The 23,942-nt window shown below is 47.0% G+C and overlaps 1 protein-coding gene across 7 annotated transcripts in view; it reads right to left on the reverse strand.

Annotated features, from left to right (window-relative positions):
* MGAT5 (alpha-1,6-mannosylglycoprotein 6-beta-N-acetylglucosaminyltransferase) overlaps nt 1-23,942 on the reverse strand; it is a 309,086-nt gene that overhangs the window by 57,529 nt on the left and 227,615 nt on the right. For all 7 annotated transcript variants that reach the window (XM_016206246.2, XM_087819890.1, XM_087819887.1 and 4 more), the window contains exon 12: nt 19,897-20,030. In XM_016206246.2, the coding sequence (XP_016061732.1) occupies nt 19,897-20,030 (134 nt within the window). The remainder of the gene's footprint in view (nt 1-19,896; nt 20,031-23,942) is intronic.

Genomic DNA, 23,942 nt, shown 5'->3' on the forward strand with positions numbered 1-23,942 from the left:
TAAAAGACCTATGTTCATAATTAAGCAGGGCCCAGGGAATGGAGGCAGCTAAAACCCAACTTCCAAAAAACCTCAATTGAAATGACTATGAGAACAAAGACTAAGTTTACAAGAGCTGACCACAGGTTTGAAGCAGCTAGGGGTAAGATGCACATTAGGAGCCCAGCAGGATTTCTGGAAACTGTCTGCATTTGTAAAGGAAGTAGGAAACCAACCACTCTTTCCAGGTATTTACTGGGTACCTGGAACCATAAGTCATCATAATCAGGCCAAGGACATGAATTTGACCTTCCAGGACTCAAGAAGAATTCAGGTCTCATTTCCACACACAAAATGACACAGGCTCTTCTATTTGTAAGGACTTGACTGGAATTTGGGGAGCGGGCAGGCATATCTATAAGGGAAAAAAAGAGAGAGCGCCCTGTCCCAAAAGGGGAAGCAGCTTTCATCATTTTCTGTTTTCTTGCCTTGTTTTATTATTGCTCAAGAGAACATATCACTGTACTATGTATTTATTCAGCGGTTTATTGCCTTCTTTTTTCTTAATAGAACATGAGCTCCATAAAGGCAAGCTTAACACTTCTTTACTCTTGCAGTACTAGCCCTTGGAACAATGACTGGCATACAGTACACACATATTTTGAGTCAATGAAATAAGGTTCTTGCCCTCTGGAAAGTTAGAAATTGAATATAACCCACTTGGCTGGGTGGAGCAAAACAAAACAGCTAAATATGAGAACATCCAGCCATATGTATGGCAGTGAAAGGAATATTGAATGGAGACATAATCATAAAAACGATGACTTCCATGCTGGCTCCAGCATCTACACTTCTCTCCTGAGAGCTTCAAAGCACACCTGACAGATGGCAGATGAGGAACATGAAGCTTGGAGAAGTCAGGTGGCTTGTACAAAGCCACAGTGCTGGGGGCAAGGTGGGCAGAAGACGGTCTGCTTCTAACCCATGCCCTCCCCTTTCTTAACCACACTACCTGAAGCATGGCAAGGCGGGGGGGGGGTGTGTGTGTGTGGAGGGGAGTACAGCTGCAGTTTAATGGCATAAAGCAGATGATTGTTTTTTATTACAAAGCTAACAAGTGCAATCATGAATGATGAGTATTTGGTGCCAGTAAGATGGAATACAAAATAGCTACCATTTACTGAGCATTTACTATGCGCCAGGAACTGTGCTACATGCATATTCCTAGTTTACTCCTCCCCACAATCCTGTGAGTATTATTACCCTTGTTTAGTAGATGACATTTTAAAAAGTTGGTGAGTGAAGAAGGGCAGAAATGAGAGTGCCTGAATCAAAAAATGATCTCTCGATCCCTTTCTTAGTGCTAAAAATCTCTACGCCTGAATGCCACCCCAAAGCTGCCAGCAAACCTTTCCTGAGAACTCAGTATATGCCAGACACTAAATTAAGCACTGCTTGGCCTCCCCCATCGCATCTCTACACCCTCTGGCCTAGCTACTGTTAGTGCTGTTATTTTACAGGTGAGAAAGTTGGGCTTATGGAGATTAACACGTGCCCAGGGCGACGGGGCGAGTGGTGGAGTTGTGACCAAGTCCAGAGCCCATGGCCTAATCCCTTCACCCCAGGAACACAGCTCCAAGCTGCAAACCACTTATTTTTTCTTTCACTGAAAGATGGTATAGAAGGGGGATGGAATCAGGAACATGCTCCTCTGCCCACCTCATCCAATGCTCACATTTCATTCTCTGAACTATTACTTTGTGCCTCCTGTGGCCAGGGCCTGACCGGGCGCTGACCTCAGGAAGCCCACAGTGTCGCACGCAGCCATCTGCCGGTGAGAGTCCCAGCACCGTCCGAGGCAGCGCTCCCACCGACCGCTTTCCCTGGGTGTCCAGGGGCTGGCAGGAGGCTTCTGTCTGTCGGTTTCTCTGAATGAGATTTAATTATTGGAACTCCATATACAGCTGGCAAGGGGGAGGCCTCAAAAGTTACAGATGTTTCCTTGAAGGGACAAGAAACCACTTATACTGAGACCTTTGTTCCTGCCCCGAGCGGTGACTTATCTGGCGTGTGGGTCAGAACCATAGTAACGCCGCCTTCTTATCTTATTCCTGAAAGAACCAAACTGGAAGGAAACACTTGACCCTGGAGACAGTAATACCAGCGAGTCATCACAAGACGATAAGCTATTCAGAATAAATGCACGTTTTCTTCAAGGCCGTAAGCAAAAATAAAAATAAAAAGCAGTTTCTACACTGCCTCATCAAGCCATTGTTAATTCAATACAGCAAAAGCCTAAAAATAGGGAGAAGAAATTGAGAGAAGCGTAAGAACAGAGCAAAAAAGAGCAGGGAGAGAAGACAGAGCAGAGAACAGAAGAAGGGAAAAGGGGAGAGAAAGTCAGACGGGAGCATGACATGAAGCAGGAGGCTTGAATCCCGGCGGACACACGCTACAGTGAGGACCTGGAGTGGGGAGGACTCAGAAACTGTCCAGTGCAGTCAGCCCGATTGCCAGAGCGCCTCATGGCAGCCACAACACAGCCCTGCTCATATCACGGAGAGATTCCTATATGCCGGGCACTGTACTGTTTTCATTTATAATAATTTCTCTCAAGGAATCCAGATAACCCTGGGACTTGTGTGCTATTACTATCCCATTTTGCAGTTGGGAACACCGAGGCTCCGTTAGTTGTCAGGTAAAAGAGCACCCAGAGAGCCAGTGGCAGGCCCTGGGAATGGATCCTGGTCTATTTCTACAGCCCATGCTCTTGACTGCTGTTCCTGCCTCAAGGATTCCAGACACCTCTAGGGCTGACTGTCCCATTAAATCTCACTGTGATGAAGGTAAATAAGAGAGAGGCAGAAGCAGAGACTAGTTATGAAATATGAGAACCTTGTTACCAGCTCTGCCTCCCAGACGACAGCCTCTGAGCTCACACGCTCGGCCCCGGCCACATGGTCCCCCTCTCCTTCTCCAGCTGCAGGACCTGGGCGCTACAGGAGCCACTAGAGGAAGTCCTTTCCCCTGTAATGTCCTTCCAGCGCTCCTCCTGACAATGCTCTAGTGCCAGCGACAAAGGACAGATGTTTCAGAAAGGGTGGATGTGGAGGGGAGCAGCCATGAGCCAGTAACCGCATGCTGGTTGCCTTCATGCCAAGGCCAAGGAACTCCGTGTGCCCGGAGGCTTCTCGTGGGGCTGGGAGTGGAGGGCTAGCAAAAGGGGCGAGGCGTATGCTGGGAGCAGCAGGCGCCACATGGACTCTGTTGAGGACTGGGATAGAATTAAGCCAGCAGACCTGCTTGGACATATCTGGTGACCAGGCTGGTACGTGCAGTAGCAATTCTTGTAAAAAAAAAAAAAAAAGTTAGCTGCTCTGCTCCAGCAAACAGGAATGGGGAAACAGGTGGGGGAAGGAGCAAATCCTGAAAAAAGTTACCAGTTTCGGTGGCGGGAGCCCTCTAAATGACCAGTCACATCTGCTGGGAAGGCAGGGCCCCGGGACACAGGCCTTTTACCCTGTCTCAGGGTAAAATACAGCCAATGATGCACTCTACCGTCCAAAGGGGTAAGTGAACGTGCCACAGACACAAAATTTATTTCCTTTCCCTCTGCCTCACTACAGGAACCCCAATATTCTTGCGGACACCACGAATCCCGATTAATAAGCCAATTTCATTGTCACTGGATGAGGGCGACGGATCGTTCCTCTCGGTCCCCAGGCTCAACCACAAGACCCTTCCTGACCGAGCTGTGCTTAGGGGTCATTGGGGAAGAGTTACTATCTGGCCCAAACGGGGTGTGGGGGGGGATTGGTCCTTGAAAGTGGCTACACATCAGCTTCTCCTTCGAGTTGTTACTCAAACGGCCACCGGGTTCTGTTGTCCAAATGCTGATTAACTCCACGTAAAACACCATCACTGACTTAAGAACTGAAAGGAAACTGTCCGATTTTGAAAAAAATGCTCTACATCAACTGTGGCAAATAATTACTTTTTTCTTAATGGAAAGAGGAAAGGGAGGGGAGGGGAGGAAGGAAAAGAGAGAGCAGGAGAGAATAAAGGAAAACAAAGAAAAGGAAAGGGGGAGGGAGGGAAGGAGGGAGGAAGGGAGGGGGAAGGAAAGTCTTCACCCCGGACGCAGCCTCCCTGGCAGCGGGTTAAGCTCGTCTCCCAGCCCTTGCTCCTCTGCTGATAAAATGCTGACAGTGATGCTGTCTTACAGGGCTGCTGATCGACAGGGCTGTCCACTGCTTTACTCCACTCCCTACATTGGAGCCCTCTGGTTGTGCTGGGGAAAAGCAGGACACTACGGGGTAGCCCCCACTCCCCACTAGCTCCCAGGGTGGGGTCATCCAACTCCCCAGCAGCCTGGACAGAGGATGAAAATATTAGGTCAAAGCTTCCTAGCCCCACCCCCTCCAGGAGCTGTGTGTGGTGGCTTAATAAAGGAGGTGAGTCGAAGTTCCTGCAACACACGGACCACTGCTCTTGCCTTACAAGTCTAATCCGCAAACCCCTGACTGCTTCTGCAAAAGCCATTTGGGCTCATACGTGTGCTCTTCCACTCAGTTTTCAATTTCATTTTACCATTTCTCCCACTTTTCACTGGTCCAGGTCGGTATTTGTCTCCCCGGGCACCCTGAAGGCAGACACGTCTTCGCAAGTCCAGATACGCAAGCGGATTCCTAAGAACTGGCTCCAGATGACAACCATTGTAAATATAATGAAAATGAACAGCTGTCATCTTCAGATTTGAGAACAGGCAAGCGGTTTCACCCATTCAGCTTCACTAGTTCTTCATAAGAGATTTTACGTCGCCACACGGAATCCTACGTAACTGTTTCTTGAACCCTGCCTCCGTGCCATCCTGGATACAGCCAGCCGCCCGGGATTTGAGGGGATCAACAGAACAGAGGAAGAAGTTGCCACGGAGAGTCCGGGCCCGGGGATGCGGCCCAGTGCAGTGGCCACAGCATACGCTCTTTCCCTTCAAATCCTGACTCAGGCGTCAGCCGTGGGCCTAACCTTTGCCTCAGTCACATGGCTTGACAATGGGGTTAATAGAACTGGCTCAATAGCTTCGTTTCAAAGACTAGGCCCGGCACACAGGAAGTACTCAAACGTTATCATCATCACCTCCCCAAGGAGCGCAATCCGGTCAAAAATAAAATCAGGGAAGGGAGAAGCAAAGGCCAGCCAGCTGAAAAAATTCCAACTGAGCGCCAGTGAGCCAGCACTCCCCGGAGCTCTGCTTACCCGGGAGGCTGGACCGAGCTTCTCGGGGCTGGGGTGGGGGTGGGGTGCTGAGTTATCTTGAATACAGACTCATTCAGTACTTAGGGCTCCACAGCCAGATTATACGAGCATATGCTGCTTATATGGTTTTTATTTAAGTATGAATTTACATATAGATGCTAAATTGATTTTAGAAGCACATATTACATTTAAAAAATACTTTCTAAATTGGTTTATCAGTGTTTCATAGTATCATAAAGCCCTTTCTGATAATAAAACGATGGATTCTGTTTCCCACAAACACTCTACCTCTATGTTGTAAAATATGCTCCCATTCTGTATCTTTGATATAAAACTCCATCAACAAGCTGTGCCCCTGCAGGGCTTGTTTTGAGGTCTCAGTGACGTGGCTCTGCAATGAGGTAGAAGGTTCCATAGGGCAAATCCCACGGTTTCAGTTTCTACCAAAAACTATACCTCAAGGATTCCAGCTGGCATTGGAAGCCACCTGGGTGCCAACTCACACTAATGTCTCGTGTACCTGTTCTCCATGACAGTATAGAAAGCACCAGAAAACAGTCAAAATTCCTTCAACTGTCCCAACGCACTTAGTTGGCTTATTTAAACACTCAGATTTATGAGTTGCTTCTCCACCTTTATTGTAAAATAGTATTTCTCCTTTGCTTTTTCTCTCAAAGAAATAGCCAGAAAGTCCCAGTTCTATTTCCTTCTGTTAGGGGTAGAAATATTAATAATGCTGTTAATTGTGATTGTTCTGTTCTGATTAGAGGAAGCACAGTCTAACCTGGTTGATGACTGTCCACCCGGGGACATGGGAGTTACCTGGGAATGCGGTCCAGGTCCATTCTCCTATTCCGAGAACTGCTTATCATCATGGAAAGATTAACAACCTTGTTCCCAAAACAGTGGAGTTCTGGAGGCCCCGCCATTTGTGACTCCCATCCCACATTCCCCTCCACCTGGGGGGGAGGCGTGCCTCATCCTTTAACAAACTCCCCAGCCCGAATTTCCTGTAACCTGTAACCATTATACCCATTCTTATTCCTTTTGACAACTTCCCCAGTAATCTTTGTTCTTCTACCCAATACAGGCAACTGGCTTATGGTGGCGGTGGGGGGTTAGAGCAGATTTCATGTGGATGACCCTCCTGCTCTCCTATACTGCCGGCATTATTGGAATAAACGCTATTTGATTCAACCCTGTCTCTGCTTAATTGGCTCACGTAGTGACAGGCAGCCCAGACCCATTTGTTGTCCAGTTTCGCTTCTACTGCCATGATTTCGCTCTTTGTTGAGTTTCTAAACAAGGGCTGATGAAAAAAACAGACAGAACTCATTTAAAGGCATCCTTTTTAGGTGTCTGAACACTCTCTAGCAGTGCCATCTAGGAATGAACTTCCTTCTTCCAGCTCGAAGCTGCAGCAGCCTCAGGGATTTGCAATCCTGGACAAAACAAATACATCCAAATGCCCCTTCCCCCAAGAAGCCTTCCTCTGCCCTTGGCAATCTCCACACCTCTGATTCTCCTGGGAATTCACACCTTGGGCTAGGCTGAGATGCCACCAGGTGGTGTGCGTTGATACCACCAGAGTTTCCAAGCAGTCCTCAGTATCCCGCATTGAGAAGTGCTATGTGTTCCCCCAGCCCCACCACTACTGCCTGGCATGGCTGATACAGGTATGTCCCTTCAAGCTGTGATTGTGCTTTTTGGAAGAACTTGAACTATGCCTAGAATTTCCATCCAGAACAGCTTTCCTATAAGCTATGCTTTAACAATGCTCTATTTGGGAGAAACATCAATCAATACGGTATCTCAGTTGTTCTTACACATCTGTTCCTATTCACACCCAGAAAGCCATGCCTTTCAGACCGCTATAATTTCCCAGGCATAAGTCTCCCTCTCTCTGCAACAATGACCTTAACCCTTTCTTCGTTTCAAGGAAACAGTCTTGCAAGGCTTCTATGGCTCCTTTCTGCACGGGTTATCTGGCTCCTCCCTATGGTGTTCAGCATTTGGGGACTTCAGACCCTTTGGTCATTAGCTGGGAGGCCACCTCCTTCTCTATGGCACAGGTTTTCAGGAGCCTGGGCTCCCTCAGTGGCTTTGTCTACAGAGAGCTTACTCTTCTCTTTGCTTGCAGACAGCAACTTTTTCTCCCAGCCCCCAAACACCATTGTTCCCTATCAGTTGCCAAACTGTTAGGGTTGGAATAATAGTAAAAAGCCTCAAGGCAAATTACAACCACAACAGCTGTGTTTACTAAGAGCTACAATCGAACTCGTCCCAAGCAATTGGAGTGGTAGGCAGTGATTCAGAACCTTCTGGAAACACCCCACCCTCAGGACGTTCCCAGGCTGCCCCAGCCTCAGGCTTCCCGGGCCAGCCCTGGCTTTTGGAGGAGACCCTCTGCTGAGCACAAGGGACCTCTTTTTGTGCACAATACTTTTACATGTTTTCTTCTCGCAGCTGCAGTCAGCTGTTTATGCCTCTGGGAGGACTGCCAGTCACGACAGAGTAGATAACCGGCTGGTTCTCTTGAGGGGCACCCAGGAAATGACCCGCTCCTCAAAGGCCTCTGCAACCACCTGTGACACGGTCTAAAATTCTACCACTCGTTAGTCAAATCGCAGGACCATTAGTGACCTCTCTAAAGTATCAATGTCATAGCTGAACACATGGCATCAAGAAGTCTATGGCTCACCCTGGCCGGTGCGGCTCAGTTGGTTGGAGCGTCACCCCATACACCAAAAGGCGGTGGGTTTGATTCCCAGTCAAACAGGCACATACCTAGGTTGTGGGTTCAATCCCTGGTTGGGGCGTGTACAGGAGGCAAACGATCAATGTTTCTCACATTGATGTTTCGCTTTCTCTCCTTCCCCCATCCCCACTTCCTCTCTCTAAAAAAATAAAAATAAATAAAAATAAAGAAATCTATGGCTCATCCCTAACTTAGGGTGGATCAGTTCTTTTCTAAATGTCTTTGAGGCTGTTTTATCAGCTGTAAAACCAACACATGCTTCCTGACGCTATATGGAAAGGCTGTCTAACCTGTCAAATTACTACAAAGTCTTATTTGAATACTGGACTAAAAGGCAAGCATTTGTGAGAGAGACTTCACTGGAACCTGTATCAGCTGACTGTACCACCTCAGGTATTAATTTAGGGACTTGCTATTTACCATGGAAATAAGAGGGCGGGTTCTTGGAGGATGGTCATGGAGGTGTTAGATGCACTGGAAAGCAAAGGCCTGGGGGACAGAGGGTAGCCAGGTAAAACAAGGGCGTCCATGTCTTCTACAGCATGGGGCGGTTGCTGGCTACACAGCACCCATACAACTATGCGTAGGAAGAAGCCAGTTAAAGTTTTTCTAACCTAGGAAAGTTGGTGACTCCCTAGTACAATGTTTCCCAAACTTACTGTTTAAAAAAATCATCTAGAGCCTGTGATTCTTTTAACATACAATCCCCAGGTCTTCCCTGGAGGTTCTATTTAGATGAGGCTGAGGAGGGTCCCTGGCATCTGGAAGTATAACAAGTTCCCAGTTGGAATTTATGATCAAGCACATTTGTGTACCACTGACCTATATTCTATGAACCAACATAAGCTTTCCTGCCTTTCCATGGAACACAGGCTGGAAATCATTTCAGCAAAACACCCCATAAATCAGCGCTGATCAGGGGACCAGGCCAGGCTCCTGCATGGACCCACAACAGTGCTTTCTAGGAGAGGCTCCACTCCCAGGCGGGAGGAAGGCTGAGGGCTTCACTACATTGTGCGAGAGCAACAAGCCAACAGGCTCACAGTCCCAGACACAGAGTCACCTGCCACGCATTCTTCCCTTCCTCCTAACTGCCAACCCAAAGAAGAAAACCTAGTTTCAACCACAAACTTGGCAGGAGAGGTTCTGGCAGCCAGAATCAGGGCTGGGCTGTCATCCAGAAAGTGCTCACGGGCTAGGCGCTGACCAGGAGAAAACACTGTGAGTCTCACATACAGACTTCAAGGACCTGGGGTTCCTGCTGGAGCTGCAGGCTGAAAGGGGCCCTTGGTCTTCCTTTCTGAGCACCTTATGCCTCAAAACCTGACAGGCTTCCAAACAGGTCATTCGAAGGAATTCATGATTCCATTCAAAGTTCCTTTTCTACCTTTACCCTCCTCAGAGGAAACCTATTCTCTGAGACGACTAGGCAAAGATCGTAGCTTCTTCCTGGGCTCCCTAGTGCAAGGTCGCAAACTCAGATACCTTTGGGGACCAAATAGGTCATGAAGAGGGTTAGAGAAGGCCCCCAAAGCACTGTCATCCCAGGAACCCCTAACCCACCTGAGGGGCAGCCGTGACTTAGCACCAGTCACTCCTGGCTATGTGAGTCCAATTTGCCACACTGTCTACATTTAAGAGCAGCCAGGAGTTCCAGCTTTCCAGACCAACCTTCCCCAACACCAGGAACACTTTTCAATTTAACAAATATTGTGCTGCCTCAACTAACACGTCTGTGAGTTAGATTTGGCCTGTGGGGTCCAAGGCTCTGTTGCTTTAGGCAGAAAGCTGTGCCCTGAGAAAGAGCAGTCAACTGGACATGTTTCCCTGATACCACCAGCCCGTGGGTAAGCTTTTCCTCCATGGAGTGTTCCCGGCTGCCTCTCTCCCCCTCCTGCCTCTCTCATTGCATTCTACAAACAGTCTCTGGGTTGCCAGGACAGTTCAGCAGTTCAACATCCCCCTGGCACCAATGACACCTCTCCCAAAGCCCAGCCAATGTCCCTTCAGCCAACAGCGACAGGAGGCTAATGGCTTCCCAGGTGGCTCACCTGATCTTTGGACGGCTGAGTGACGCTTCCTGCTATTCCCTGAAAGCTCAGCAAGTTCACTAGCAGCCTATTTTCTGTCCTTCTGAGGGTCATCCAGGACAAGTTGGATTCCTCATTTATTTGCCACCCCTTCAGAATCCTCGCCCACCCACCTACAGCCTCAAACAAGCCTTTTTTCCTGGCCAGACATGCCAATTTCTTCAATCAGTCTCCATAGAGCGTGGCTCTAAGTCACCCCACATTTTACTCTAATCAAACGGTTCTAATTTGCTGAGATAATATTAATAACAGCAAACTAACATCAACATTAATGAATACCAGACATTGTTCTAATAAGTTTATATCTATTAACTCATATGATCTTCATAAAAACTCTAGAGTAGGTTATTATTACACCCATTTTACAGATGAGAGGACAGAGGCACAGGGAGCCCAAGGCACTTGCCGGCGATCACGCAGCTAGTCGCTGTAGAGCCAGGATGGGACCCCACCAGTCTGGCTCCAGAGTCAGAGCTCTAGGGACTCCACGCCTCCAGCTGGGCTCACAGTGCAGAAAGGGATGTGCACCAGAGCCTCCGGGAGTGGAGCACGCTGGGTGCTCTCAAATAGATGGGAACTACCGGCCCTCATTCCCCACAGTATGCCTCCACTGAAGGTCCATTATCAATTTTTGGCAGTTCTCCACACTGTTGACTCACATGAGCTTACTGTGAACAAACCCCTTAAATCTCTTTGACACACATGGATGCTAAGTCACAGCAGCCCTCTCCTTTCCTCGGGCAGTTGGTTTTATGGACTTTGTGCCTGGCCTGGCCCAATTATCATCTCTCTATCCTATTTCTGATGGCCCATAAAGTCATCCTGTAGGCTGCCTCTCTGTGCCCTTGCTCTTGAAAGAATCAGAGAAGGCGAAGAAGGAGTTTAGATTATAGAATTATGGAACTCTGGGGAGCAAAACAAAAGAACATCCAGTTCTCTGCCTTGTTTTACAGACGAGGAAAGCGAGACCCGAGGGCAAATCAACTCCAAGGACAAACTGCCAGGGAGTGGTGTAGCTCAAATTAGAATCTGGGCTTCACTCTCCCACCCAGACAGAACTCTGCCGACTGCTCCAGACGGTCTCCGATCCCTGTTTCGGTCGGAAACAGAGGCACAGCAAGTCCTCCCTTAATGTCGACAAGAGGTTCTTGGAAACTGCATCTTTAAGGAAAATAACATATAGCGAAATCAACTTTACCAGAGGCTAATTGATACAAACAAGAGTTAAGTTTCTATGGCATTATTTCTGGTCACAAAAAAATCACCAAACTTCTAAATGAAGACCCAAAACACTTCTAATATTAAACACTAAAATAAATGTGAGCTTTACATACATTTAAGAAGGATGAATAAAACAAGGTCATCCTTTTCTAACCCACTTATTCCAGTTCTGGCTCATGGGTGGCCAGAGTCTCTCCTGGCAGCTCGGGGTGCAAGGCCGAAACCCACCCCGGACAGGACACCCTTCCATCACAGGGCCACGCACCTACCCACACTCACTCAGACCGGGGCAACACGGACACACCAGTTCCCCTGATGTGCACATCTTTGGGGTGTGGAAGGAAACTGGAGAACCCACACAGAAAACCCACATAGACATTCAAACTCCAAGCAGACAGTGGCCTCAAGTGGGAATCAATTTTTTATCAACATCATAGCGAAAGGATGCTGAACGAAATGACGTTATTCAGGACCTGCGCTACAAGTAGAATGTGTTCTTTCTTCTATGGACTAGTAAACAACACCGGTTTAAGATGATAGCAGAAAATCTGCTGAAACAGAACAGACCACTCACTGGCTGATGAGACAGGAAGAAAGGCTGCCCAAGGGTTGTCTAAGTTCAGTGTTCCCTCCTGTACATACCTGCTCATCAAACACTGACGTGCTCAGGAAGATGCCACACGGGGTAAGACTATAGTCAGCACACAACCAACACTATTTTTGGAAAATCCTTAAGTCCTCTGGACTGTAGCCCTTGGAATCTTCAACCCAATGATTCATTTCTGATGTTTCTCTTTGCATTTGGTTTCTCTTCCTGCCCCCTCCAAAAAAAATTTGCATTTGAATCTGGGGAAAAGGCTCTGCAATGTGACTGCACTTTATCAAGTGCCAGGAGATAAAAAAAAACCACGCACAGACTGGGCTGCCCTGGAGGGGCAGCTGTCCACTGGCACACCTCACTCCTCCCCGAGGAAACACAACATGCTCCCTGCCACTGGCAAGCATGGTCTCAAGGGGTCATGACAAGGTCTTTTCTGATTGATGTTTCCCCCAAGGGGAATAGGCTGGGGGAGATACAGGGATACTTCTGAACACTCTTCTGGTTGGAACCAGAACCAACAGCTGTAATCATATTAGATTTCCCAGCAAATTCAACAAAATGGTCTCCAATTTTGTTATTTCAGAATGGATGCCAATTTAACTTACAGCAGGTTTAAATGTATCTGGTTGATCTCTACATTATCTGGGAAGAGAAGTCTGGCCAAGCCGATTGAAGGACAAACAGGATGCCGAAGTTTAACCTACTTACAGGAAGGTGCTCTTTTCTAGGATTCCAGTACATTCTTTAATTACAAAGGTCTTCAGTGGGTTAGTAAAACAATATATAACTAAGAGCAGCTAATTCCTATTAGGATATAAAATGGCATTGCTCCAAACTACTCCCCTTTCCATTTTTGCATTAATTTAAACTAAGCTCAAGTCAACCAAATTAGTGAGCGAGATAATTACATAGTTTTCAGAATGGGATTCTTTGACTCAGAGGTTACCCAGTCCAGAGACTTTCAAGATTTATTTTTGGTTGTTTAAAGCAGCTGAACCCTTTTCCCAATGAACTCTGACTGGAAATCTAAATCTGTCAGTGCCACCATGGTTGGTGGGACGCATGCTGGGTGGCCACCCCCTGACTTCCCACAGTAGCTGGGTCCTGGCCAGGGCTCCAATGAACATAGGTAAATAATTTATCTCATCCAGGGGTTAGCAAACCTTTTCTGTAACGGAATAGATGTCAAATATTTTAGGCTTTGTAGGAAAACATAAGTCTGTCACATATTCTTTTGTTTTAGTTTCTGGGTGGTTGTTTTTTTATGACTTTGAAAATGGGAAAACCATTTTTAGCTTGCAGTCCACAGGTCGAATGTGGCCCCTAAGGTCACTGCTTGCCAACTTTAATTTATGTTAATAGCACTGTTGAGGCTGAATTGGCGTATAATAAACTGCACCTATTTAAAGCATACAATTTCGTAAATATATATGTATACACACACATACCATAAACCCATCTCCACAATTAGACAGTGGACATACCCATCTCTCTCTCTCTCACCATTCCCCAGGCAACCACCCATCTGCTTTCTGTTACTCTGGTTTAGTTTGAATTTTCTAGAGTTTTATATACCCAGAATCATACTTTTTTTTAATGACTGGCTCTTACAGTCAGCATAATTATTTTGAGGTCTGCTGTATTATTGTACAATATTTCTTTTTACCAATACTTTCATGTATACAAGTGAGGAAACACAGGCCAGAGGTGCCCACCCAGAAATCATGTGCATGACCCAGAGTCAGGCCCTGCCACTTCACTGCTGTCACCAGGGGCTTTGAAAACCTGGAAATCTCTATGTGGTCTGCAGAATTCACATGGGCATCACTCCTCTCCTTTTCCTTCAAATCCGCTCTTCTAGTGTCCCTTGGACCTCAGAGCACAGGGCAATGCCCAAAGCAAAACACATTCCAAGTCATATCCCAGGATCCCCAGGAAAACTGAGTTTAATGAAATCAAAAGGAGACTGATTCATTCATCCAGGAGGTACTGAGCAAGCCCCTGCTATGTGCCAGGCACCGTGTTGGGTAAAGCAAAATCAGTAACAATTTTTGCCCTCAAAGAGCTTACAGTCTAGCAAGTAAGGAGAGACTGATGGAAAAGGGTAAATATGTGATCATAAAATGATTAAAATTACATGAAAGGAAGGAAGGGGATGCTGTGACAGGGATAAGGGGGGGTGACAAGTGGTTCAGGGCACGTGTGTGGGACAGGGTGGTCCTAGGAAGCAAGGGCTGGGGCAGGACAGGGCAGGTAGCAGCTGTTAGAGGCCTGGCCGAGCCACAGGTGGAAGGAGTGGCGTGTGGGACCTGTGCGGCCAGAGCCTCAGTGGGTGCAGAGCAGATGTGGCTTGCTCGCAGGGAGCCTCGCTAAGTCACCTACCGAGGCTGGATTTTATCATAAATGCATGTGCTCTAAGTTTAAAATGAATCCATGGCGGGGGGGGGGGGGGGGGGGGGGGGGGGGAGATGATAAGAAAAGGAGTAACATAATCCAATTTACAGTTTTAAAAAGATCACCCTGGCTGCTGCTGTGTGGAGACTGGATTACGGAGGGCGAGGTATTAGGAAGAGAGAGAAAGGTTGCAAGGTTGCGTCACATTTCTGGAAGGTGGGCTGCCCTCTTAGGCCTTGGCTATGGGATTACGCATCATTTTAGAGGACACTTTAAAGCCACACAGTCTTTGCCCGCTAGATTAAAAGGGGTTTTCCTAATTCAGCTGACACTGGTTTATTGTTGTTGCTGCCAGGCAGGCTGAGGCTGGGGCAAGCCAGGCCCTTGGGGTCTGGAGCGGGGAACAATTTGAATTGCTCAAATCGGGCGCCTTTACTCTTTGTAGAACTGACTGCAAGGCTGTTCTGGCTTCCCTGTGTGATGAGCAGCCAGGAGCAACACTTTCCTGTCATGCCAGTATTTGCCCAGGGCTCCCGCTGCTTACATAAGTCACTCATGCAGACCTTGCCTCCTGGCTCCCCAATCCTGCTCTAAACACAGACTCGCCCTCCAGGCTCAGGGCAGAGGGACAGCTCCTCAAGCAAGGGGCAGCAGGGAGGCAGGATCCTTAGAGAAGAAGTCTGAACCTTGATCCTGGTTCTGGACTTGTCACGTCATGCGGCGTGGGACCTTGGCCAAGTCACTCCATTTCCTTAGGCCAGCTCCTCATCCCTAAACCAGGATGGAGGAGATGGGTAACAGCTGTCCTCGCTTCCTCAGAAGGAATGGGCGTACACCTCCTGAAGCGAGGGCTGCGGAGGCTTAGACAGGTGTAGACACGCTAATACAAGCCTTCTATATTATCAGCGTGTCAGTAAGCGAATGAGTGGCAGCTTTACTGAACGCCTACTACGGGAGGCCAGGCTAGGGCCTGGGGCTCTGTCTTTGGACTAACAGAGATTTCAGTAAAAGCACACTTCATTTTCCATCAGTCTCAATCACACAGGAAAAGAAAACCGAGAACCACCAAACAAGCTAAACAGACTCGGATGTCAGGGACCGTTGGCTAAATGTGTCCTACAGGAGCCTTGACTTACTTGGGACGTGATGTAGTTCAGGGGTCTCACATTGTTTCTGTAAAGGGCCAATAATAAGTTGCTTAGGCTTGGTTTGTCTGAGAGTCTCTGTCACAACTACACAACTCTGCCATTTTAGTGCAAAAGCAGCCACAAATGGGTGTAGCTCTGTTCCAATGAAACTTCATTTACAAAAACAGATGGCAGGCTACATTTGGCTCAAGGGCAAGAGTTTGCCAACTACAGACACAGTTTAAAAACTGGAATCTGTCCAGCCAGTACAGCTCAGTGGATTGAGCGCTGTCCCATGCACCAAGAGGTTGCTGGTTTGATTCCTGGTCAGAGTACATGCCGGGGTTGCGGGCTTGATCCCCAGTAAGGGGCCTGCAGGAGGCAGCCGATCAATGTGGGGTTTCTCTCTCATCGATGTTTCTATCTTTCCCTCTCCCTTCCTCTCTAAAAATCAATAAAAACATTTTTAAAAACTGGAATCTGAATGTCTTCGGGCAGGCTGGTATTCGCCAGTTCCTCAGAGCCTTTACTCCCCACCCCACCCCGTCTCACACCCGCAGCAGTTCTTACTATGTTTCCAATCTGGACCCAATAATGATATTAATAATAGCAGCAGACTAACTGTGAGACTGTGAGTTAATGTAAGCACTTTGCATATGTTAACTCATTTAATCTATACAGAAATGCTGTTATCTTCTTCATGAAAAATGAGGCCAAGTGAAGCCAAGTAAATTGCCCAAGACCAGGCTGCTGGTAACAGAGGCAGGATCTGAACCCAGCTATTTTGCTCCGAGTCTGTGTGCTTGACACTATGCCAAATTGCCCAGGAAGCACCTACTGTACAAACTAGGACAGAAGACCCTGCACTCTCACATCCTCTTGGAGTCCACTGCTTACACAGGTTCACCCCAGTCTAAGGGGTGGGCACCAGAGACTAGACCTGTAAGTGTGCTGAGCGGGAAGTGAGGTTGGGCAGTGACTGGAATCAGGCAGGAACAGTAGTAAAAAGTAACATGATAGTTGGCAGTCTGACAGATTAGCAGGAAGGCAAAGGTAAAGAGGAAACAAGAATTACTGCTTCACTGGCTGGCCAGGTACTCAGTGCCAAGCACTCTACACAATCCTAAACACCCCAGGGCCTTTTACTCAAAACAGCACATCAGCATTACCTGGGCGCTTGTGAGAACCACAGACTCAGCATCCGAACAAGATGCCAGGTGCTCTGCATGCAGAGAAGCCCTGCTCTATATGGTAGCTGTTACTGCTCCCCTTTCACTGGCCAGAAAGCTATGGCTCAAAGCAGTCCATTGCCTCACAAGCTGGTGAGTTTCAGGACCACCTCTGAACCCGTTTGTGCTAGCTTACTCCCTAAGGTGCTCAGAGCAAGACCTTTGGGATGTTTACCTTAGCAACAATCGTGTATCAATGAGTAATCAGAGAATCCTGGTGGGATCTGGTATACGTAAAATGCTGACCTTGAGTACCATCAACAGAAGATTCAGTTATGTTTAGGCTAAGTAAATAATATAGTTAAGCAAGACTTAAATTAAATTTCCACAAAAACTAATTTTTCACTCCCTGATGTTGAAGGACCTTGAAATGGGCCACACTGGAGGCCTCTTTTTTCTAGGCACATGTGGTAGCTGACACCAATGATCAGCCTGCCCCACAGGTTGATGTCAAGAACCTAGAACTGTGGGTTCTTGGGCTAAGAAAGGGATCCGTACTTGGGATTAGGCTGTAAGCATGTAATCTGATGCTAAGGGTCTTGGGTAGAGATGATTCCTAAGTTGGTGTGTTTGGCATTCTGGAGTCAGATGGCAAGGTCCCCTCCCTCCACCATACCTTATAACATCAAGACAAGACCACAGGGTACCTTGGCCATGAAATGGCCCCACATCTCTCACGGTGGCCCCTCTCCTCCCAGTGACTCTGCTCCTTCATGCTCCTGACAGCAGCCTCTCCCTTTCCAAACTGGTCCTGCTTCATCACTGGAAGGCTGCTTTGACCTCATCATCACTATGGATACATCCTTTTAATTTCTGTCCCACAGCTGTCACTGTCCCTGTCCCTCTGCTCTGCACAATTCCAAGTGAAAAATCTCATTGATACAGGCTGGCTTGCTGAGCCTGAATCACAATTGCCAATCACCAACAAGATGGACCCCCAAAGATCCCTGAGGCAAAGGAGGGAGGGGGCGGGGAAGAGAATGGAGCAAGGATGGGAAAAGCAACTTCCCAAACTTCCAGCTGGCTGAGGTCGGTGTCCAACGCCGCTCTGGGAATGTGGGTGCAGGAACATCACACTTGCCAGGTGCATCTGTTTCTGTGCACGCTCGCTAGATAGCAGGGGATGAGGCATTTTGGGAGAAGCAGCTGAACTCTCACATACTGTGCTGTGTTTAAGAGTCTGAGGAGATGTCCTCAATTTTTGTGAAAAGTTTACAGAACTTTTCATCATTTTGTACCTTTCTCATCAAAGAATGCTGGGTAATGATGATGCAATAAAACTGAAATAACAGTCCAGATCTGGGGTATTCAGACCAACACTAATGCAGACACACTGCCACGCAGCATTGTGTAATAGCTAGGCAACCAGCACTCGGAAGGTTGGGTCATCTGCAGAATTTCGGAAGAATTTCCAAATCACACTCCAAATCACACGGCTTACACTTTGGGGATTCTGACTGGCATCAAGAAACCATCCTTTCAGTGGCAGCCTTATGTTATCCAAGAAAAGGTGATTCCAATGCGTTCAAAATTGATTTATTGTTTCAGTTTTCTAGGAAAACCAAAAAAGCTGGCAGAGGCACCCAGGAGGAAGCTGCACTTGGTTTCAAAACAGAAGTGATATAACTTGAAGGTCAAGCCCACAGAGACATGCAAACTATTTTCTTTGAGCAGGTGCAGAGGGGAGAAGGCAGTTATACTTTTTTAAAGAGCCCACATCTTCCAAAAATCAGGGCCACGATCCAGTCATTTCACGACTGAGCTGAGAATGAGAACACCCAATGTGTTCCTTTTAACCCAAGTTGGGCTGAAAGTCAGTTGGGTAATGTTCTGTTAACATGGGCAAATTTTGATACAAAGATGTATAAATTCATGGGAAGATCTTAAATAACCATTTATAATTTAGCCTGGTTTTATTTAATCCGAGAGGAGAGCATGTAGAATAATATAAGTAGGAAGAAAATCTTATTTTCCAGCCCGGGTTCAGCCTCTCCACACCCCTGACATTGTGCCACACAATTCCCTGTTGTGGGCCGTCCTGTGCACGGTCAGGTGTTTGCAGCACCCCTGACCTTTGCCCACTAGATGCCAGTAGTGCCTCCCCTCAGTCATGACGACCAACGTTGTCTGCAGACGGTGCCACCTGTCCCCCGGCGTGGAACTGCCCCCAGTAGAGAACCAAGATACTATATGAAGACAATTCTAACCATTAGAGCAAAGAGTTACTATATAAAAATAAATCCACTTCCCTGGAAAGGCCTATTTTACCATCTCTGCGCCACAGTCAGCATTTTAGAACTGAAGAGGGGCAGCCGTGCTTTTCATCTTCTGAACACGGGTCAGAAAACCCACAGCAGGGAGCTCGGACCCTGCACATCGCGTGTGCTGCCTCAGGGGGCTGACCTCTAACTTCCTCACTGGGCAAGGCATGGTAATGTGAGACCCCTGCTCCTGATCATTCCAGAAAGTGATTAACTTTCACGTTCAGAAAGAGGCATGTTTTGAACTCTTGGAGTCTGTTCTGTCCTACACAAACATGTCCTCAAAACTAATTACGAAATTCCCACACCTGCCATATAAAAGATGTGGTCATGTCAGCAGGTCACACGGCAACTGGTTCCTTTCCTGCTTTACCTTCCCCAGAAGTGCTCTGGAAATCATCCAGGAGCCCAACACTTTGGGAAAACCTGGCTCAGTCTATGGCCAAGAATGCTGTTTTGCCCAAGAACTCCCTGAGCAAACCGCCCGCAGGCAGTCCTGGCAGGCATTTTCCTTTCCCTGTTGGTTGAACGCTGACCACTATGAGGACCGACTACAGCCGAGCGGATGCGAGGGCCACTGCACTGCCCAGGCAAAGGGAGCGCCTGGCTTTCCACACCCTCTCTCAAAACCACTTGGCAAAGGGTCTCTCTGTGCATTGCTTTGCTCCAGAAAGATACCCAGCTTCTGTGGGAACCTGGCTTTCGGAAGCGAGCACAGGATGTGAAAGAAGCTGTAATGTGTCACTTCCAACGTGCAAAGAGAAGGGCCTTGCTGGGCAGGCTCTGTGCGGGTGAGCAGGGACAGCCTTTACTAGACACCCAAATGCCGAGCCACCAAATCCTGGCACGTTCTCGATGACTTCTCAGCAGATCCGGTCAGGCCCTGGGCACTGGGCTTGATCACATCCTGGGTCAGAGTGAAACGAAATTCTCAACAGCGTCTTTTCGGAGAGAGGGAGGTGAGCAGACCCACTCACCTTCCAGAAGCTATCCACTTTGCCGTACACGAGGGACTGGTTCTGCCTTTTGATCTCGTTAATGTGGTGGACGTCGCTGGAGTTCAGGTGCTGCTCCACCACGAAGCCCAGGAAGCTGTTGTCCGGGGTGTGAGCTGGTGTGAAAGGAAAGGGCAGGGCAGTCAGCACTTAACCGGCAAGAACAATTACAAGCTTAATACAAGCCATCTCGCATATAACTAAATGTTTTTATTTTACTCCGTTCTTTCTTACTGGGGAGGGGTGAGGAATGGCTGCTCCCACACATCCCCGGCAAAACATTCACATGAAAATAATTCTCTTCAGGATGGATTAATCTGAACCAAATCCTGCTCTTTTTAGTGGAAAATACACCTGTCTAAAGAGCATTCAGCTGTGTGCTCTCCTCCTACCCGTTTCCTCAGAACAAGGCCACTGTCTCCTGACAGAAATGCCTTTACCTGGGTTCTACCGACTACTAACCAGAACTCTGTAGGGAGCAGGGTTGAATCCGTGGCTCCCCACAGGGTGGGGATGCTGTCGGTGGGCCCCACATAATCTATCTGGACTCCAGCTCTGTTCACTATCCTCCAGTTGGATAAAACCAAACAACATCACCCCAACCCTCTAAGAATTACTAATGAAAGACGTAACTCTGGGGCTGTACTGAACTGATGAACAGAATGAAGAAATAAAAGGTGGAGCCCACTGGGATGTGAACCACCCAGAACAGCTAACCACAGTGTCTAGCCTACAGGACAGACTCTTCTGGGGAGAGAGGCATTTTCCTCTGGATCTCACATAATCCAAGTTCTAAAACTTCACTAGTTCAACAATTGACCAACAGGGAAAGCAGCCACAAACTCTCATCAAACATTTGTCTCTTGTGCCTATAATTTCAACAGAATTTCACCAGAAGGCAACAATCAGAAAATGGTTCTCTATGGATACAAAGATGCTCCTATCCTGTACAGTCACTGTCCAGAGAAATCTGCTTTTCAAGGAGATGACCCTGCAGAGGCCCGACAATATTTAATGAAGCAACTGCTCCATCTGACTCTCGCCTGCACAGAACAGCTATAAATAACTTAAGTGGAGAAATCCTCCACCTTCAGTAAAATCCAACAGCACATATTCATTCAACACAGCATATTCATTCACAGGTGGGTGGTCAACAAGCAGAGGAAGTCGGTTCCTTTGCCTGGCTCTGGCTTTCTCAGGACTCAGGAGCCCCTTCGCAGGCAGGACACAGCACGGCATCCTGAGATGGGCCGAGCAGGCCCTTGGCAAAGGCCTGGGGACCCGAAACCCCGGGCCCTCTCTCCAACACCCGGCTGAAGATGAAGGGGGAGCACTGGCGGAAAGCTGAACTGTGGAGAGGACCAGGCTGCATAAATACTGTGCTATCACCATCCCGTCTCCCAGGCTTCTGCCTAATGGGGGTGACAGAGTGACGAGATAATGGGGTTGCGACTGGGGACTTGTGGTGGCCCCGCCAATCTGTTATTTCATTTCTGTGTTTGAACAAGTGCCCAGAGGCAATGGCATTGGCTACAGTTGGCCAGAAAGTAAATTACTGAATAAATTCTACTGCCAACAAGAGGGCATCGTTGCTGGGTGTTTTTCTGTTTTTTGTTTGTTTTTTTGAGCTGGTGAGGAGGGGAAGGCAGGCACATGGGGTGAGGAAGAGAGCCTATGTCCATTCAGAAGGCAGCTTAGAGGTAAAACCTCTGGTTAACTGTAAATGCTCTGAACTAGGATCTAACACCTTTGAGACTGTGTTTTTCACCTTCAGGAAATCTATGTGGTGACCAAAGCTTCATGCTTTGATATCGGTCTCTGCAGTTCAGGGATCTACTCCCTGGTATGGGCACCTGTTGAAAAAAATGAAATAATCTAGCATCTAAACCACTTAATAGGTTTCAATTCATGTTAAAATACATTCAAGTGTAGTAGTAAAAAATAAAATGATTGTCAAACCGCAAAAAGAAAAAAAACTCATACACGTTTATATTTTTGTGTCAAAGATCCCCCTAGTGTATCATTTGAATAGTGGGGGTGGGGTGGGGGGGTGAGTAATAATTTATTCAAAAACTTGTAAGGAATGGCAGGCCTTTCCTGCATTGTGACTATAATTTGGCACTAAGTCAACTTGGAAACTGTTTGAACAATGAATTACACAACTTTTCCTCTTTTTAATTTTTGTCCAAACACTTTATTTCAACTAAACTTGAGGATCGACAACCAGCAAGCACAGTTTAAGGGCAGCAGATGATACTTAAGGAGAAATACCAGCAGTGCTCACAGGGCACAGCCGTCTTCCATGAGAGATGGTCAGACCCTTGTGTTTGTTCCCAGGTACTGCAGATCCTGTCGCAGGACCCTGGGAGTCCACACAGGAGGGGCGGCTCAGCTGCGACTGGCCCAACAGGTGATTTGGAAATAACAGCAGGTCTGGCCTACAGTTGCTTCCAAGGAGCTGGCCAGCAGCTGGATACTGCATGGTGACACCCTATAATTGCTTATGACAAATCAAATGTCTCAAGTGCAGGCTGACGCTACCTGAAACGCCCTTTTTGTGGAGATCTAAACATACACCAAGCTTTGTCTTTTTGCTTGGCCTTAAGATGGAAACAGACTTCAGCTGTGCTGGGAGGGTTTCAAAGAGACGGCATTTACATATTTCAAGGTAAATCAAAGAAATCCCATCACAAATAGGACAACAAGAAATCCTGTACTTCTGAAAATCACTCCATCCCAGGAGCTAAACAAATGTGTTTTTAAAAAATGGCTGATACTTGAGTTCTAACGACGTGCTGAGTTCTGTGCTAAGTGTTTTCTAGTGACTCTTTCATCTTCATGACAACCTGGTAACATGTTTGTACAGATGAGAAGACAGAGAGAGAGGCTGAGTTACTTAAACTACCCATGTCTACATGCTACAATGCTGGGATTCAGAGCCAGACCAGCCGGTTCCAGAGCCCAAGCTATTAAAGCACTTCAAACACATAGCCTCATAGTCCAAATAATGTATTTTCTGGGCTCTGTGAACTAGAGTGGTAAATGTGCTTCAGAGGAAAATAATGTTATAAGGTAGACAGAAATACATATGAAAGACCCAGGGAAAAATATATCATCTATCACCTCACTTTCTCGAGCAATTTATGCTCTATGTATGTAGGACCCAGTTGATTGTTTTACTTTTATAAATTAGAGGGGATTTGCTAAACATTAACAATGGTCTTAAAATAATTTAGGACAATGTTTTTAATTAAGAAAAGCATTATTTTAAGGACTTTGTAAGTGCCTATTTATAAATGATTAAAATCAGTCTGATGAGTTTCCTGAGCAGATTATGGCAATGACTTCTCTTAAGAACTAATGTGAGTTTAGCTTCAATAATTCATTCAATGACAAACATTTTAAAGCACTATTTCTACAAACCAGGTTATATGCTAGGTGTTGAGGGATTCTAACAGAAAGACGATTTTCTAACCTCACCGAACTTACCAACTACTGAATAAATGAGGTATACACTATATGTATCAAGCAGTAATAATGTCTTCTTCTAAAATGTAATTCAAAATTTTTATGAAGTCAAATGGAACCTTCTTTCAATGGCATAAATCTATCTCCAAGGTCTGTTTTCCTACCACTAAGTCCTCAAAATCTCTAAGAAGGGCAAATATTCATTTTAACAGGTTGTCTGCTGGCCTTTACCCACTGCTGGCCCTACGGTGTTGGGTACCCCCTGCCGCCAGGTCACCACGGGCAGAGGCCCCAGAGCCAGCCTAGGCTCCTCCTCAGCTAGTCACTCAGCAAGTCCTAAGGATTCAGCTTCTGAAAACTCTTTCAACTCCTTCCCTCCGCCCCCCACCCTTCTTAGCTGTGGCCTCATCAATTCTTACCGAGACTCTGCAATACATAAGTTTTCCTTTTCCCCATATAGAAACCATTATTTTTCTTGATAATAATAGAAATATTCCCTCAGTGTAAAACTTCTTTCAGCGAACAGAGAACGGTATTAAGGAAAGTAAATATGTCATCCA

Source organism: Miniopterus natalensis, chromosome 8 (genome assembly GCF_054644295.1).
Source record: "Miniopterus natalensis isolate mMinNat1 chromosome 8, mMinNat1.hap1, whole genome shotgun sequence".
Classification (NCBI taxonomy): Eukaryota; Metazoa; Chordata; class Mammalia; order Chiroptera; family Miniopteridae; genus Miniopterus; species Miniopterus natalensis.